This window comes from Delphinapterus leucas, chromosome 9 (genome assembly GCF_059928025.1).
Source record: "Delphinapterus leucas isolate spDelLeu-1000000601 "Yukka" chromosome 9, BTC_Dleu_Yukka2, whole genome shotgun sequence".
Classification (NCBI taxonomy): Eukaryota; Metazoa; Chordata; class Mammalia; order Artiodactyla; family Monodontidae; genus Delphinapterus; species Delphinapterus leucas.
The window spans coordinates 44,909,046-44,922,208 of record NC_143137.1 but is presented as its reverse complement, the minus strand read 5'-3'; the positions used below and the strand labels follow the sequence as shown (position 1 = coordinate 44,922,208).

The window sequence follows — 13,163 nt, the reverse complement described above, 5'->3', positions numbered from 1 at the left end:
GCCACATCAGGGAGAGGCCCGCATACCGTGAAAAAAAAAAAAAAAGAGAGAGAGAAGATTTGCATCAAGTATGCCATATGCTTACTACATCAATCACAATTATAAAAGTAGATAACATAAAATTACGAACAATAAGACCAAGATCATGTTTTATGAAAATGGTTATAGATATAATAAATGGATCTAACAAAGTAAAAGACTCAAAGGTTTTAAATAAAATAAAACCTTTTAAAATATTTTAAAATATTTAAAATAAAGAATCACAGAAAAGTTAAAAGAAAAATGAATGGGCAAAATATACCAAAAAGTATGCTAAAGTAAACAAAAAGAAAACAGGAATTCCAACATTATTATTATTAGATAGAGTAGAATTCAAGAAAAAAAGTACATACAAAAATTTATGAAATCAAGCCAAAGCTATGACAAGAGGCAGAAACTTAGTCTTTGTTCTTTTTAGAGACTGTAGAATGAAAAAAAAAATGATTTATTTGACTGACAACATTAGAAAATAAGTAAGAAAAAGAAAGTATTCCCATTAATTCAAGAAGTAGGAATCCAAAAATGTCAATAACTATTGTAGAAATTAAAAGTTGTCAAAGAATTTCATCTTTTAAGATGCACCACAATCAGCGGTTTTATGGCTGAGCACTTTAAAAAGTTCAAGGACAGGCTTCCCTGGTGGCACAGTGGTTGAGAGTCTGCCTGCTAATGCAGGGGACACGGGTTTGAGCCCTGGTCTGGGAGGATCCCACATGCCGCGGAACAACTGGGCCCGTGAGCCACAGCTGCTGAGCCTGCGCGTCTAGAGCCTGTGCTCCGCAACAAGAGAGGCCGTGATAGTGAGAGGCCCGCGCACCGTGATGAAGAGTGGCCCCCACTTGCCACAACTAGAGAAAGCCCTCGCACAAAAACGAAGACCCAACACAGCAAAATAAATTAATTAATTAACAAACTCCTACCTCCAACATCTTCTTAAAAAAAAAAAGTTTAAGGACGTGATACTAGCTAAGCTTTCTACACTGCTTGAGAGCATAGGAAAAAAAAAAGAGAAACCTATCTACTTATTTTTTTATACAAGTAGCACAATCATTATATCAAAATCTGAAAAAGAAATTCATGTGCTTACAAATACACACATATGAACACACACACAAATTATAAGGAATATTTGATAGAGAAAAATTCACAATATATTATGTGAAAAGAAGCAGAATATATACTGTGTATGTTAGGATGATTATTTTATAAAATATACATGTGCACAAAGAAAATGTAATGGATTGAAGTAGATATATATTATAGTAACTTTCCTGTATGGTTAGATTATACGTAATTTTTATTTTCTTTTTTATGTTTTTTCACTTTGCAAATTTTTTTCACTGCTATGTATTACTTCTATAATGCTAAAAAATAACTAATGGTATTAAGCCAAAAAGAAGCTGATTTTAGAGATGCAGCTATTTTTTTTTGTAATGATGAAGGAAGATTAGTCTGACTAAAGAACAAAGGAGAAATTGCTAAACCTGGACTAATAAACAAAAAACAAAAAAAAACAGGGAGGGGGTGAGGGAGAGGGAGGGGAGTAGGAGGAAAAAGGAAAAAGGAAAAGTAAGGATTCACAGGTTGTAAGAAAGAGATTGAACAAAAATGTCAGCAGGGTGCTAATGGAAGTTATCAAATCCTTATGTAGAAATCTTTATGGGATAGAAACTCCTCTGCTTCCAGCCTGCTGGCATAGAAGGAAAAATTAAATCTCTTCAGGTGTACCCGCCACAATCACGAATATTGTCAGCCTTTCTTGAGTTCTAGAATTCAGTCAAGATAAAATATAAGCTGTGTGAGGCCAGGTACTTTTGTTGCTGTGTCCATGGAGTTTCTGGAGTAGTGCAGGGCCCTGCAAGGCCAGTGAACATGCGTTCAATGGAAGAAGGGGGGTTTGCAGTAGAGCACCCTGCCCGGCTCTGTCTCATGGCCTGTTCTCTTCAGAATATGAACTGTGACTTGGCCCACAGCAAGAATGTGTTTCAAAGCCATAGATAACACAAATAGCTTTCAGAATGAAGGTCAAAATCATCCCTGACTGGATGAAAACATGGTCCCAAGCTAGCTAGGTCAATCTTGTGAGAATACAAAATAGAGACTGATCTCAGTACAACCCAACACTGCAAACACAGCCTCTGACTAGACTAAACTTAGGCTGTGTGTACAGAAGAGAAATACAGAGAAGAAGGAAGAAGGCAGTCCTGCTCCACTCCATGCTGGTCAGACCATGTCCCAGTCACGGAATTGAATTCTGGGTGCCCAGTTTTACAGTAAACATTATTAAGTAAGTGCTTATTCCAAAATATAAAACACAAATGGCCTGGAGACCCTGCCCTCTGAGGGCTGATTTAAGGGGATCTGGGGAGATTTAAGGTGAGGAGAAAAGGCCTGGAGAGTACAAGAGAGCTTTCCGGGGGAAAATGGGTTAGACACATCCAGTATTCCTCCACGGAGTGAAGTATGAGCAACAGATGGAAAGTACTGAAGTAGATTTGGCTCAATATGAAAAGGCATTTTCTAAAAGGTATGATACCCTCTGAGTACACAAGAGTAGGTGTCTGTCACCACAAGGGGGCAAGCACCAGCTAGATGACCATCTATAAGGAATGTTCTAGAAGGTACTCCTGCACTGGATGGTAGGATGCACCATGCAGGCTTCCAACATGGGGGACTGACTGGCCCACAGAGAGGTTTTATTTGTTCTACAAATGAATTTTTTTTTTTTTTTTTTTTTGCAGTTCGCGGGCCTCTCACTGTTGTGGCCTCTCCCGTTGCGGAGCACAGGCTCCGGACGCACAGCCTCAGCGGCCATGGCTCACGGGCCCAGCCGCTCCACGGCGTGTGGGATCTTCCCTGACCGGGGCACGAACCCGCCGTGTCCCCTGCATCGGCAGACAGACTCTGAACCACTGCGCCACCAGGGAAGCCCTACAAATGAATTTTTTTTAAATGCCTTTAGGGGAACACACACTCTGGAGTCCAAACTATTCACACGGCTCCCTATCGTCTTGAATCTTGCTGCTTCACATATCTATGCGACCTGCCCAGCTCCTAAAGGCATTCGAGTTGGCATAATCTGTAATGTCCAGTCCAATTCGAAGATAATTTGCCCCTGAGATGTAACTTCACCACGGAGCTGTCACAGAATTTTCTGCCATTGGAGGATGGAAGAGAGAAGAGCTTGGCAAAGAGGTAGAGTAGAATAGCTCAGGGAAGATGGGAACCCCAAACAGCCTAAGGTTGAACCATTTCTTTTGTTCTGCACAACTCCAGCATACATCACACCCTTAAAGATTCCTTTTCTTTTTCTCCCTCCCCTCATTTATGTTTCAATTCCACAGGCTTTTTTTTTTCTGAGCCTCTAGGAACTCAGACTACATTAAGTAAAAACTTTCCACTTAGGATTCAGAGCTTTTATCACTAACTCAGCTCAGAAGAGCAACCCTTCAGGTTGACTTCTCTTACTGCTTTCAGCCATTCCAGAGACTTGTCAGGGCCCTGACTCCTCTGTGCTGTGGTTGGTGTAATGCTGCCACCTGGTGACTGTTTGGACAAAGTGCCTGCAGCATCACTCCTCCCAGGCAGAAATGTTTCACACCCGTGAGATGGTGAAGCAAACCTTCCCGGGGCAGGGTCTACCTAATTGGGAGGGTAAAATCTTAACTCTGTGAGGACAGTCCTGTGCTAGGGAAGGTAATTTCTAGTAAATATTAATATTAATAATGACACTCATTAATGATACTTAATAACATTAGTAATGATTGAATTCTGAAAGATAATATAATATTAAGATGATGTTCTGCAGTAAAAATGTATATATAATTACATCATCTTTTCCATGTACATAAATTCTTCACGTATGTATTATTGGATATTATCCTCTTCGCAACCCCACAAACAATATCACCGGCATATTTATTCTTTTCCCCATGAGGAAACAGACACAGAGAGTGTAAGTGGCATGCCCAAGACCACACAACTAGTAAGTAGGAGAGTCAGAATCTTAACCCAGTAGACTTGGCTCCAGATTTTCTAGATGACTCAGCTATGGGAGCAAACTGGATCTTAGTAGCATACATTATAGAGAGATTAACCCCCCACCCCGAGCTACAGGATTGGCAGAATGAGGGAATCAGCAGTCTAAGGGGCATGACAAACTCACGAGGGGATTCGTGGTGGTTTGGTACAGGATCCACCCAGTAGGCAAGGGTTTGAATAATAAGATATAGCTAGGGGAAAGGGACTGGTAGGGGTAAGGGGTAAGGTAGGGGTAAGCCAAGGCCCCAATCTAGTGGAGTAAGGAAGAGCTATGGCTCCTTGTGCATATTAAGTGCATAGGGAAAATCCTATTGGAGGTGATGAGGCTTCTGAAGTTCTACCTGTCTTGGCCTCGATAGCTTCAGGAACTGGGTTGGGTTGGCCTGGGGGTGCAGGTACTAAGTCCATTACTCTTGCCAGAGGCCATATCATCTTCCCCTAAGTCATGCCAACCTTCATATTACATATTAGGTGTGAGGGTGTGGGAGTGCTAAACGATGCACATTTGTATTTGTCTATTTGCTTAATCATCTATCATAGCCATCCTGGACTAGGCAATTTCTCATCCTTTGTATCATGTAATTCCTACAACCCTAAGAGAATGGTTAGAATTTGCAAACCCGGGACTTCCCTGGTGGCGCAGTGATTAAGAATCTGCCTGCCAATGCAGGGGACACGGATTCGAGCCCTGGTCTGGGAAGATCCCACATGCTGCGGAGCAACTAAGCCCGTGTGCCACAACTACTGAGCCTGAGCTCTAGAGTCCGTGCTCCGAAACAAGAGAAGCCACCACAATAAGTCTGTGCACCGCAAAGAAAAGTAGCCCCTGCTCACCGCAACTAGAGAAAGCCTGCGCACAGCAACGAAGACCCAGCGCAGCCCAAAATTAATTAATTATTTTAAAAAGAGAATTTGCAAACTCAATTTTGAGAGTTTATTATCGAGTTGTCAAAAAGGTGGTTTATAGGTAGGAAAGATTTTTAGCCTCCTGAAGAAATGAAACCATCTGTAAATTGAACCACATTTTCCTGGCGACTTGCTCAAAATGATTCCGATGCATGTATTTGGCTTCTAAAACACAAGATAAATAAGGCTCTACTCCTGAGAGAAATATGCCAAATTCCACCATTTGATCTCACCATCAAAGAGAAGTTTTCATAATCTGGTTTCTTCACAAATTCACTTAAATGAGTTTCAGAGGTTATTTTTGTTTATTTTTGGCTTTTTTGTGCTTTACAAAGTACAGTTAACTAAAGGTAACAGTTATAATATAACTATATCCCTTTTAGAGGAAATCACTCTCTCTACTTTTTAGGGACCCTTTATGTTGGTGGTTGTTTATTTTCATTTGGACCAGACTGACTTGAACCTACCAGCATACGAATAAATGGGCTTTAACCGATAATTTTGTTCTAGTGCTCTAATGTATAATTTCATTCCAGAGTTATAAGAAAGGGAATAGCAACCATTTTATATGAAGCTTACATTCCAGGATAGTAATTGCTTAGACATTATCTGGAAATTGTAAAGAATAATGATGTACTGGGAGTCCTTCACAGCTTGTGACACAAATCTTGCACCAAAACAAATATAGAAAAAGTGAGAGGTTGCAAAGTCTGTTTTGTCCATCTTCAGCGAGTTTCAACCCTTCTGTTGAATTTTTGGGTCTCCTAATGTTTACATAGCATGGTGGAAGGGGAATGTAACATTCTGTCCATTGCAGTACATATACACAGATGTATAAATTGTGGTGTTTATTGTTTTCTTAGTGTGGCATTTAAGGCATATGCATTCCCTTCTGGATTTTCTTCCCCTTAGTGAAGATGCATCTCACAATCAGATTGTTATTTCGTTTTAAGAGATGTTCATTCCTCTTCCTTTGTTTCATGTTTTACTCCTTGTAACAGGAAACCAGTGACTCAATTTTACTCCTTGTAACAGGAAACCAGTGACTCAATTTTACACTGATTGCCCTCTGGGTCTTATGGTGATGCACATCACAGAAGTGAAGGATGGGTTCCTGAGGCCTGAGCGAGCTGGGGCAGTATACGTACAAAGCCACCACTGTGAGTCTCAGAGATCACCTGGAATTGATTGTGCTCAAGACAAGTCCTTTCATGTTGACTCGGAGGCCCCAAGAGGAACAGAAGGCGGTAAACTCTGTCCTGATATTAACAACGCCTTACTGATGCAAAAAAAGTGTCCCACAGCACGTCCCCAAGCCCAGTGAAGCCATGCCCTATACAGGCGACCTTGTCCAAACATCTGGAAGGTCCATTCCCCATCTAGATTAAGTGGCTGGCGATACTCCCCAAGTGAGGCCAAGGTGTAGTGCTTTGGGTCAAATACCACCTAGGGCAGAATCTGAGACGGGAGACCTTCCTCCAGATGCTAACGTAAATGCTCCAAGTCTGTGACAATCCAGATGTTCTGCAAGCTGGCATCAGCCGCTCAGAGTGCTGTGGTCTTGGGAATGGATTCCAGAGAAGCAACTTTTGAATGCACTACGTGTGACCCTATTACCACAGCAGAGCCAGGACTGGGAACAGAAGCAAGACAGTTCAATGATGTTTCTGTTCAGACTTAACACACGTGAGCCTAGGCCCTGGCGTTGCTGTTCAGCTCCAAGTAACAAGGCCCAGCCCCTCACCAAAACTGTCTCTGCAGACACATGTTTCCCTGGTATCTACCCAGGGGGCACCTGCCAAGCTGTGCCTGCCCACTGTGGTGGCTGCCGTCACCGCCATCTCCCCTGCCACGTGGCGAGGCAAAGCCCCAGCTTTGTGTCTTCAGCCTGTAGGCCCTGTTCATACTCACATAACCATCTGGAAGCCAAGTTCAGGAAGGCTTTGAACGTCCTTCAGGACACCACAGTGAGGGAGCTGTATTCTGTCAGTATTTACCTCTGCAAAGATGGAGAAGCAGACGCAGCAACGATAAACACCTCAGGGATAAAGTTCAGCCTTCCCTTCCAAATGTGAGCTCTCGGGACATACCTTTCCATTTCAAATCATGACTAATATTTGTAGACTGTTTTATTATTTAAAATACATTCTCACAAATTTCTTATTTGATACTTCCAATCACCTTATGAAGGAAGGAAGGCAAATTTTATTATCCACCCCCATTTTACAGAGGGGTATAGAACAGTACATTCATATGTAAGGTTCTAAGCATCAATGCATCTGTACCTCCCTTCAGTTCAGTCTAACTGAAAATTCTGTCTCATATTCACTTAGCTGTATAATCTTGCACAAGCCATTTCATCTCTCTGAGCCTAGTTCCTGCTTTGTAAAATAGGGAGACTATTCATGTCATCGATGCAGGATCGTTTTCGGATTAAATGAGAGAATCGGTGGTTACCGATTTTCGTTACTATTTTATTATTGTTCGGGTCTTAAATATAGAACTTCTCATGTCAAATAGAGGAACTTTTGGTCTTCCTTTGCTGAGCTTGTTTAAAAGTGAACATTGAGGTTACTGAGGACTGAAGGACCCCCAACCCTGTTCAGCTCCTGGTAAATCAACAAGCATTTAGTGAGTCCTTCCAATGAACCCTCTTCAGCAATTCTCAAGGTCAGAAATAATCTAGGCTATCAAGGCTAGCCATTGATTTAAAAAATTAAAGAGTATCAAACATGAAACTACGTGTATAGACAGGGTGGAAAAACAAGGTAGCACATATAACGTAGGACTATAGCTGTTCAAAGGAGAATGAAAGGCAACTACGATTTCCTGGGTGCCTACTATTTGGTGCCTTCTGTGTTACCTTCCCATTCTGTTAATCCCACAAATATTTACTGAGTGCTATACCAAGCACTTTATTTATGCTGTGTCAAATAACCCCCATTTTCATCCATGCCATAAATGTGCCAAGTCCTCCCTCTTTCACAGATGAGGAAACAAGAACTGAGAGAGTTTAATTTTCCAACTTCCCACAACTCCTAAGTCCAGAGTCACATTCAAGCTTAGCTGACACCAAATCCTTGGACAATCCACTCCAAAGATGTGTCCAACTTTAAAATATCTAAATCTATGTAAGTGTAATAGTAACATGAGAAAGTGATTATTTGAAAGATAAGGCAAATTACGACATGGTCCTTCAAGATATAGAAATCTATACAAATGTAATGTGAATATAGAAAGTGATTATATGAAAGATAAAATAAGGGTTGAACTAGTAAAAGAAGGTGTTGAGATCAATTCTAGGTATAATATTATGCTAAGTTTCAGTGAGAGAAAAGAACAAAAGCTAACGTATAGCTGGGGTCCTTTGGAGTAAAAAGACCGAGGTTCAAATCCTGGAGAATGGTAGGAGCCATCATCATCATTGACGTTAGCTGAGAGATTGTAAATGCAGTGGTTTTCAATTGGGGGTAATTTTACCCCAGCCATGGCGACATTTGGCAATGTTTGGAGACATGTTCGGTTGTCATAACTGGGGTAGGTGCTATTGGCATTTAGTGGGTGGAGGTCAGGGATGGTGCTAAACATCCTACAATACATAGGACATCCCTCACAACAAAGGATTATCTGACCTAAAATGTCAACAATGTCAACGTTGAGAAACTCAGCTCTAAGGGAATAAACATCTACTTGACCATATAGTTCATGTAGGCAAATGTTAGGGATGAAAGACAGCTGGAGAAGGTGACATTTTAAGAGGCTATAAGGGGAAAAATATTAAATCCTACAGTTAGGTACTCCAGTTTCCATGATGAAAACCAGATTATTGATCTAACATATCCTGAAAAAATATTATTTTTCTAATTTACATTTTTAAGATAAATTTCATAAGGAAATATAAATTAAACCATAGTTGGTTTTATATTTTGTTTAAAATAATAAAGTATAAAAAACCAAAACTGTGTTTAAAACTTCAGAAGAAAGTCACAGAGAGGGTGTGCTCTCGTGGGTTATCTATGATAATGGTTTGCTGATATGATTAATTTCTTATAAATAAGTGATTTCTTCACAATAATTTGTTAATTCGAAATAAAATCTTTCCAGAAAAGAAAATGAGTTGTATATGAAATAAGAGTTTTGGATATTAGAAGATCCATCTATAATGTTTATTATTTAGATTTAAAGAAAAAGAAAATCATACAAATTTTAAAAAGTAATATGAGCCGGGCTTCCCTGGTGGCGCAGTGGTTGAGAGTCCGCCTGCCGATGCAGGGGACACGGGTTCGTGCCCTGGTCCAGGAAGATCCCACATGCCGCGGAGCGGCTGGGCCCGTGAGCCATGGCCACTGAAAAGTAATATGAACCAATTCAAAAGTGAAGGGTCGATATTGTTGCTCTTACTATTGAAGATAAAGTTTGTTTTAAGGCCCAGGTTGGGTCAGTAGAGTAGACCTTGCATTGTATTTGAGTTATAACCTAGCCCTTATATTGGAAAAAAAAGAGTTCAAAACAGCCTCTTTTTTTGTTTGCTTGACTAAGGTTTCCTTTTTTCTGAAACTTCTATATCTGTTCTAAAGCAGAAATGTATTGATAGTTTCAGTGTTTCCAAGTGACCGGGAGTTGGCAGCATTTCAGAATCTTCCACATCGCTCCCTTCACAGGGAGCTATACACCGTCAGTTATTCCTAAATCCCAGCCCTCATGCCTTCCAATCACAAAGGGTTATCCCAAAATATCTAGATGAAGCATAAATTTCAACGTTTATAACGTTCAGCCTACTTAAGCACCATATTTCCACGGCCCTGGCCTCACAGTCCCTAGAACTTGGTCACCTTGTAAGAATCTACTAAGACCAATCGGCTCATTCCTTAGGGACAAATAACTTCTCCGTATGACTAGCTACACTGTAGTCCCTGCTGTGACTCAGCTAGATCTTGAGAAGAAAAGAAATGAATCAGGAGAATTGGGTTTGAAATCTACCATGTTTTGACCTGGGACAAGTTAGTTAACTCTTTGTGTCAGAACACTTATCTATAAAAAGAAGTCCTCCATGGTCTGTATGATCTTTTCTAGTTTTAAGAACCATAACTGTAGTCACCTTTCAAGCACTCTTGCCGACATCAATAACCTTCAAATACTCCTCTAACTGGTTCAAATGCACTCATACCGAAGCAACAATAATTGGAGAGTTTTGCTCTGTAAAATGTTGTTCATGTATAAAAATGAGGATAGAATCAAAACCGAACTCTCAAAGCAAAATGATGGAGAGTTTCAATATCAAAATATCACTCAGGACAGTATTTCCATTATGACAATACCAGTAAAAATAGCCATCTGGTTGCTAAGAGCATGGCCATGTGGTTTGGGGGTGAAAGGTAAGAAATCTGGGACTTCCTAGAAAAAGGGGTGGGAGGAATTAACATAGCTGAAAGATTGGTCTCCACTGAAGGAGGAAGAAGAAGAAAAGGTTAAAAGCAACCTGCCATTGAAATTTTTCCTTTAAAGAGTTTCCCAAAAAAAAAAAAAAAGAGTTTCCCAGAAGCCCCACTCCACCATCTCCACTTCCATCTCATTGCCATCCTATCTGCAAGGGATACTGGGAAATGTAGGTTTTTAGTTAAATGCTCAGTGCCCCTAAGATATTAGAATTCTGTAATTATGAATACAGGAGGGAGAGATGGTGAGTAGGCAACGACCAGACACTACACACTAATCAGGGAGGAGTTTAAAATGGAGGACCTGGTAGATCTAGCATTAGGGTCCAGCTAGCATTAATATTACTCAAAGTCAGGTGGGTAGAGATTCTGGGGCTCTGGATCATGGATCTATTCAAAGCATGATCCAACCAGGGCTAGAAAACAAAGAGGATAGCTGGTAAGAACTCAGCAAATCAGCCGAGTGCCTGACAAATAGACCAGGCTTGGTGGCTGCAAGAAGATATTTAAATAAGGAAACCAAGGCAACAGCATCGTCGTACAGAGAAAGTAAGATTTAAAGATTGATTCACATCAGGAACAATGGGACGCAGGACTGGAAGGACAGAGTTCAATTTTCGATTCCAGTCCATGGAGGATGGGATGCCTAATCTATGCCTACCTCACTCTGAATGGGCTTGTCGGCTGGGTGGGGCTGATCCTACAGATTTCAACCACCAGAGACTGTGGTTAAGCAAAGCTAAGGCTAATAAAAATTATTCTAAGCAGACTTTCTCTAATCAAATACGTACCATCCGAACAAACATGTTCAGTGTTACTGAGATTCAGAGTGAGGCAGTACTCAGCACCAAAGTGAAACAAGATTAAACAAAACTCAACAATTCTAAGCACAGGCTCGCACTATTCTGGCCCTTCCCTCCTCCTCTCCTGTCTACATCCTCGCACCCTACCTCCCCCTAGTCTTCCAGAGCGCCTTCTTGTCTCTGGGACATAATGTCTCCAAGGGCCATCCAACAATGGCTGCCCTCCTGTCCCAGCCACATACTGCCTCTACTTGCTTGACGAAGCCAAAGGCTGGGCTTTCCCTATTCTCTTTCTGACACATTAGTAGCAGGGCTTCGTCGCGAACAGGTAAGCCCAGGTGGAAAGGCAGGTGCCACTGTGGTGAACTCTTGCAGTGATTCAGAAAGACCTTCCTTCTCAGCTCTTTCTAATTGTTCTCAGTGCACAGTCCCTGAGATGGAAACAATGAGGACGGTCTGCCAGATTTTCCGGAAGCATTTAGAAGAAATTGAGCAGCACCTTAGAGAACAACAGGCACTCTTTTCCAGGGGCATGTCAGAGGAGAAAAGATAATTATCTAAGGGAGCCATAAAAGTAAGTACCAGCCCACACATCTGGAGCAAGAAAAGGTATTCAGGGCAGGACAGACAAGCACCACGGAGCAGGGCTAACGAGAAATTGACCAGCTTTCCCTTTGCTTTCCTGTTCCCATTCTTACTTTCTCAGTGGGAGTCTGTGAGAGCCATTTGCCGGATAGCAACACTTTACCTCTTCAAGGCCAGGGCTATTTGAGGTCAGAAAATAGGCAGCAGCTGGGAAGAGGGGGCTAGCCAGCAGGGCATCTTTAATCAACATGAACGGGGCTCACGAAAATACGAATATTGGCGGATGTTAGAGTTTTGGAAATTTGCACTATGTTCACATAGATTAAAAGTATTCGTCCCAAAAGTGGATTAGTCATTGCCTGGGGCTGGGAGTAGGAATAGGGATTAATTTATAAAGGAGTACAAGGTTTCTTACTGGTGAGATGGAAGTGTTCCAAAATTGAATGGTGGTGGTCGTTACACACTTGGCAGATTTACTAACAATCATTGAATTGTACTCTTAGAATAGGTAAACTTTATGGTATGTAAATTATTCTGCAACAGAGTTGTTTAAAAAAAAGAAAAAAGGAAACCTGCCCTCCTAATAAACGTAGGCCTGCAACTGATACAAATAAAGATGGTGACTGTCTCTTTTAAGACCTGTCAAAGGAGTGACCTACATTTTGAGAGGGACAGTGGAAGATTGCACCTGGAGGTGCTTGTGAAATTTGGTTGTTTTCTATTATTTACCTGCAGGGAGGAGGCTGAACAACTGCAAACTTTACTCGAAGCCCTGCAGCAGTAGTTGGAGGAGCTAGAGTTTCAACTGGGAGACCAGGCTCAGCAAATTCAAGAAGGGATGCAATCGGTACTGGCGATGGGGTGTGGGGTTTCACTAGATCCTGCCCATCGTAGCAGGGGTGTGTTAAGTGAGAAACCTGATTGTACAGTCATTCCAGATTCTAAGATTAGGTGCCAACAAGTTCATTTTAAGTATAAAGAAATTGAAGCCCAGAAAAGCACATTGGTTTGCTCAAGGCCACACAGCTAGCTGATGGTGATTCAGGACTAGAACTTGGGTCACCTCACCCTCATGCCAATCTTTTCCTCTGCCCTGTAAACAAGAGATAAGTATTAGTAGCCCATTTTCCAAATGAGAACAAGATACACGGCTTTTGACCTAATATGGGCTAAGTCACTGCCAGGATCTTTTGCCATCGCACAGAGCCCAGTCTAGAGAATTCACACCCATCAGTGCCTTTCCCACCAGTCTGAGTTAGCTCCTTGGTGTAAATATGGGAAGTTGTCCACACTTTTTGTTCCTGTTTTCCTTTTAGTAGCTTGAGCTTCTCACAGGGAAACCACCTGAACACTA

General features: G+C 41.4%; 1 protein-coding gene across 1 annotated transcript in view; it reads left to right on the top strand.

Annotated features, from left to right (window-relative positions):
* The window catches only part of ITPRID1 (ITPR interacting domain containing 1), an 88,693-nt gene that overhangs the window by 57,227 nt on the left and 18,303 nt on the right, over window positions 1-13,163 (top strand). The window contains 7 exon segments of the mRNA XM_089917082.1: window positions 6,022-6,274; window positions 6,276-6,480; window positions 6,483-6,664; window positions 6,666-6,971; window positions 11,646-11,771; window positions 12,543-12,656; window positions 13,126-13,162. Coding sequence (XP_089773208.1) covers window positions 6,022-6,274; window positions 6,276-6,480; window positions 6,483-6,664; window positions 6,666-6,971; window positions 11,646-11,771; window positions 12,543-12,656; window positions 13,126-13,162 — 1,223 coding nt within the window.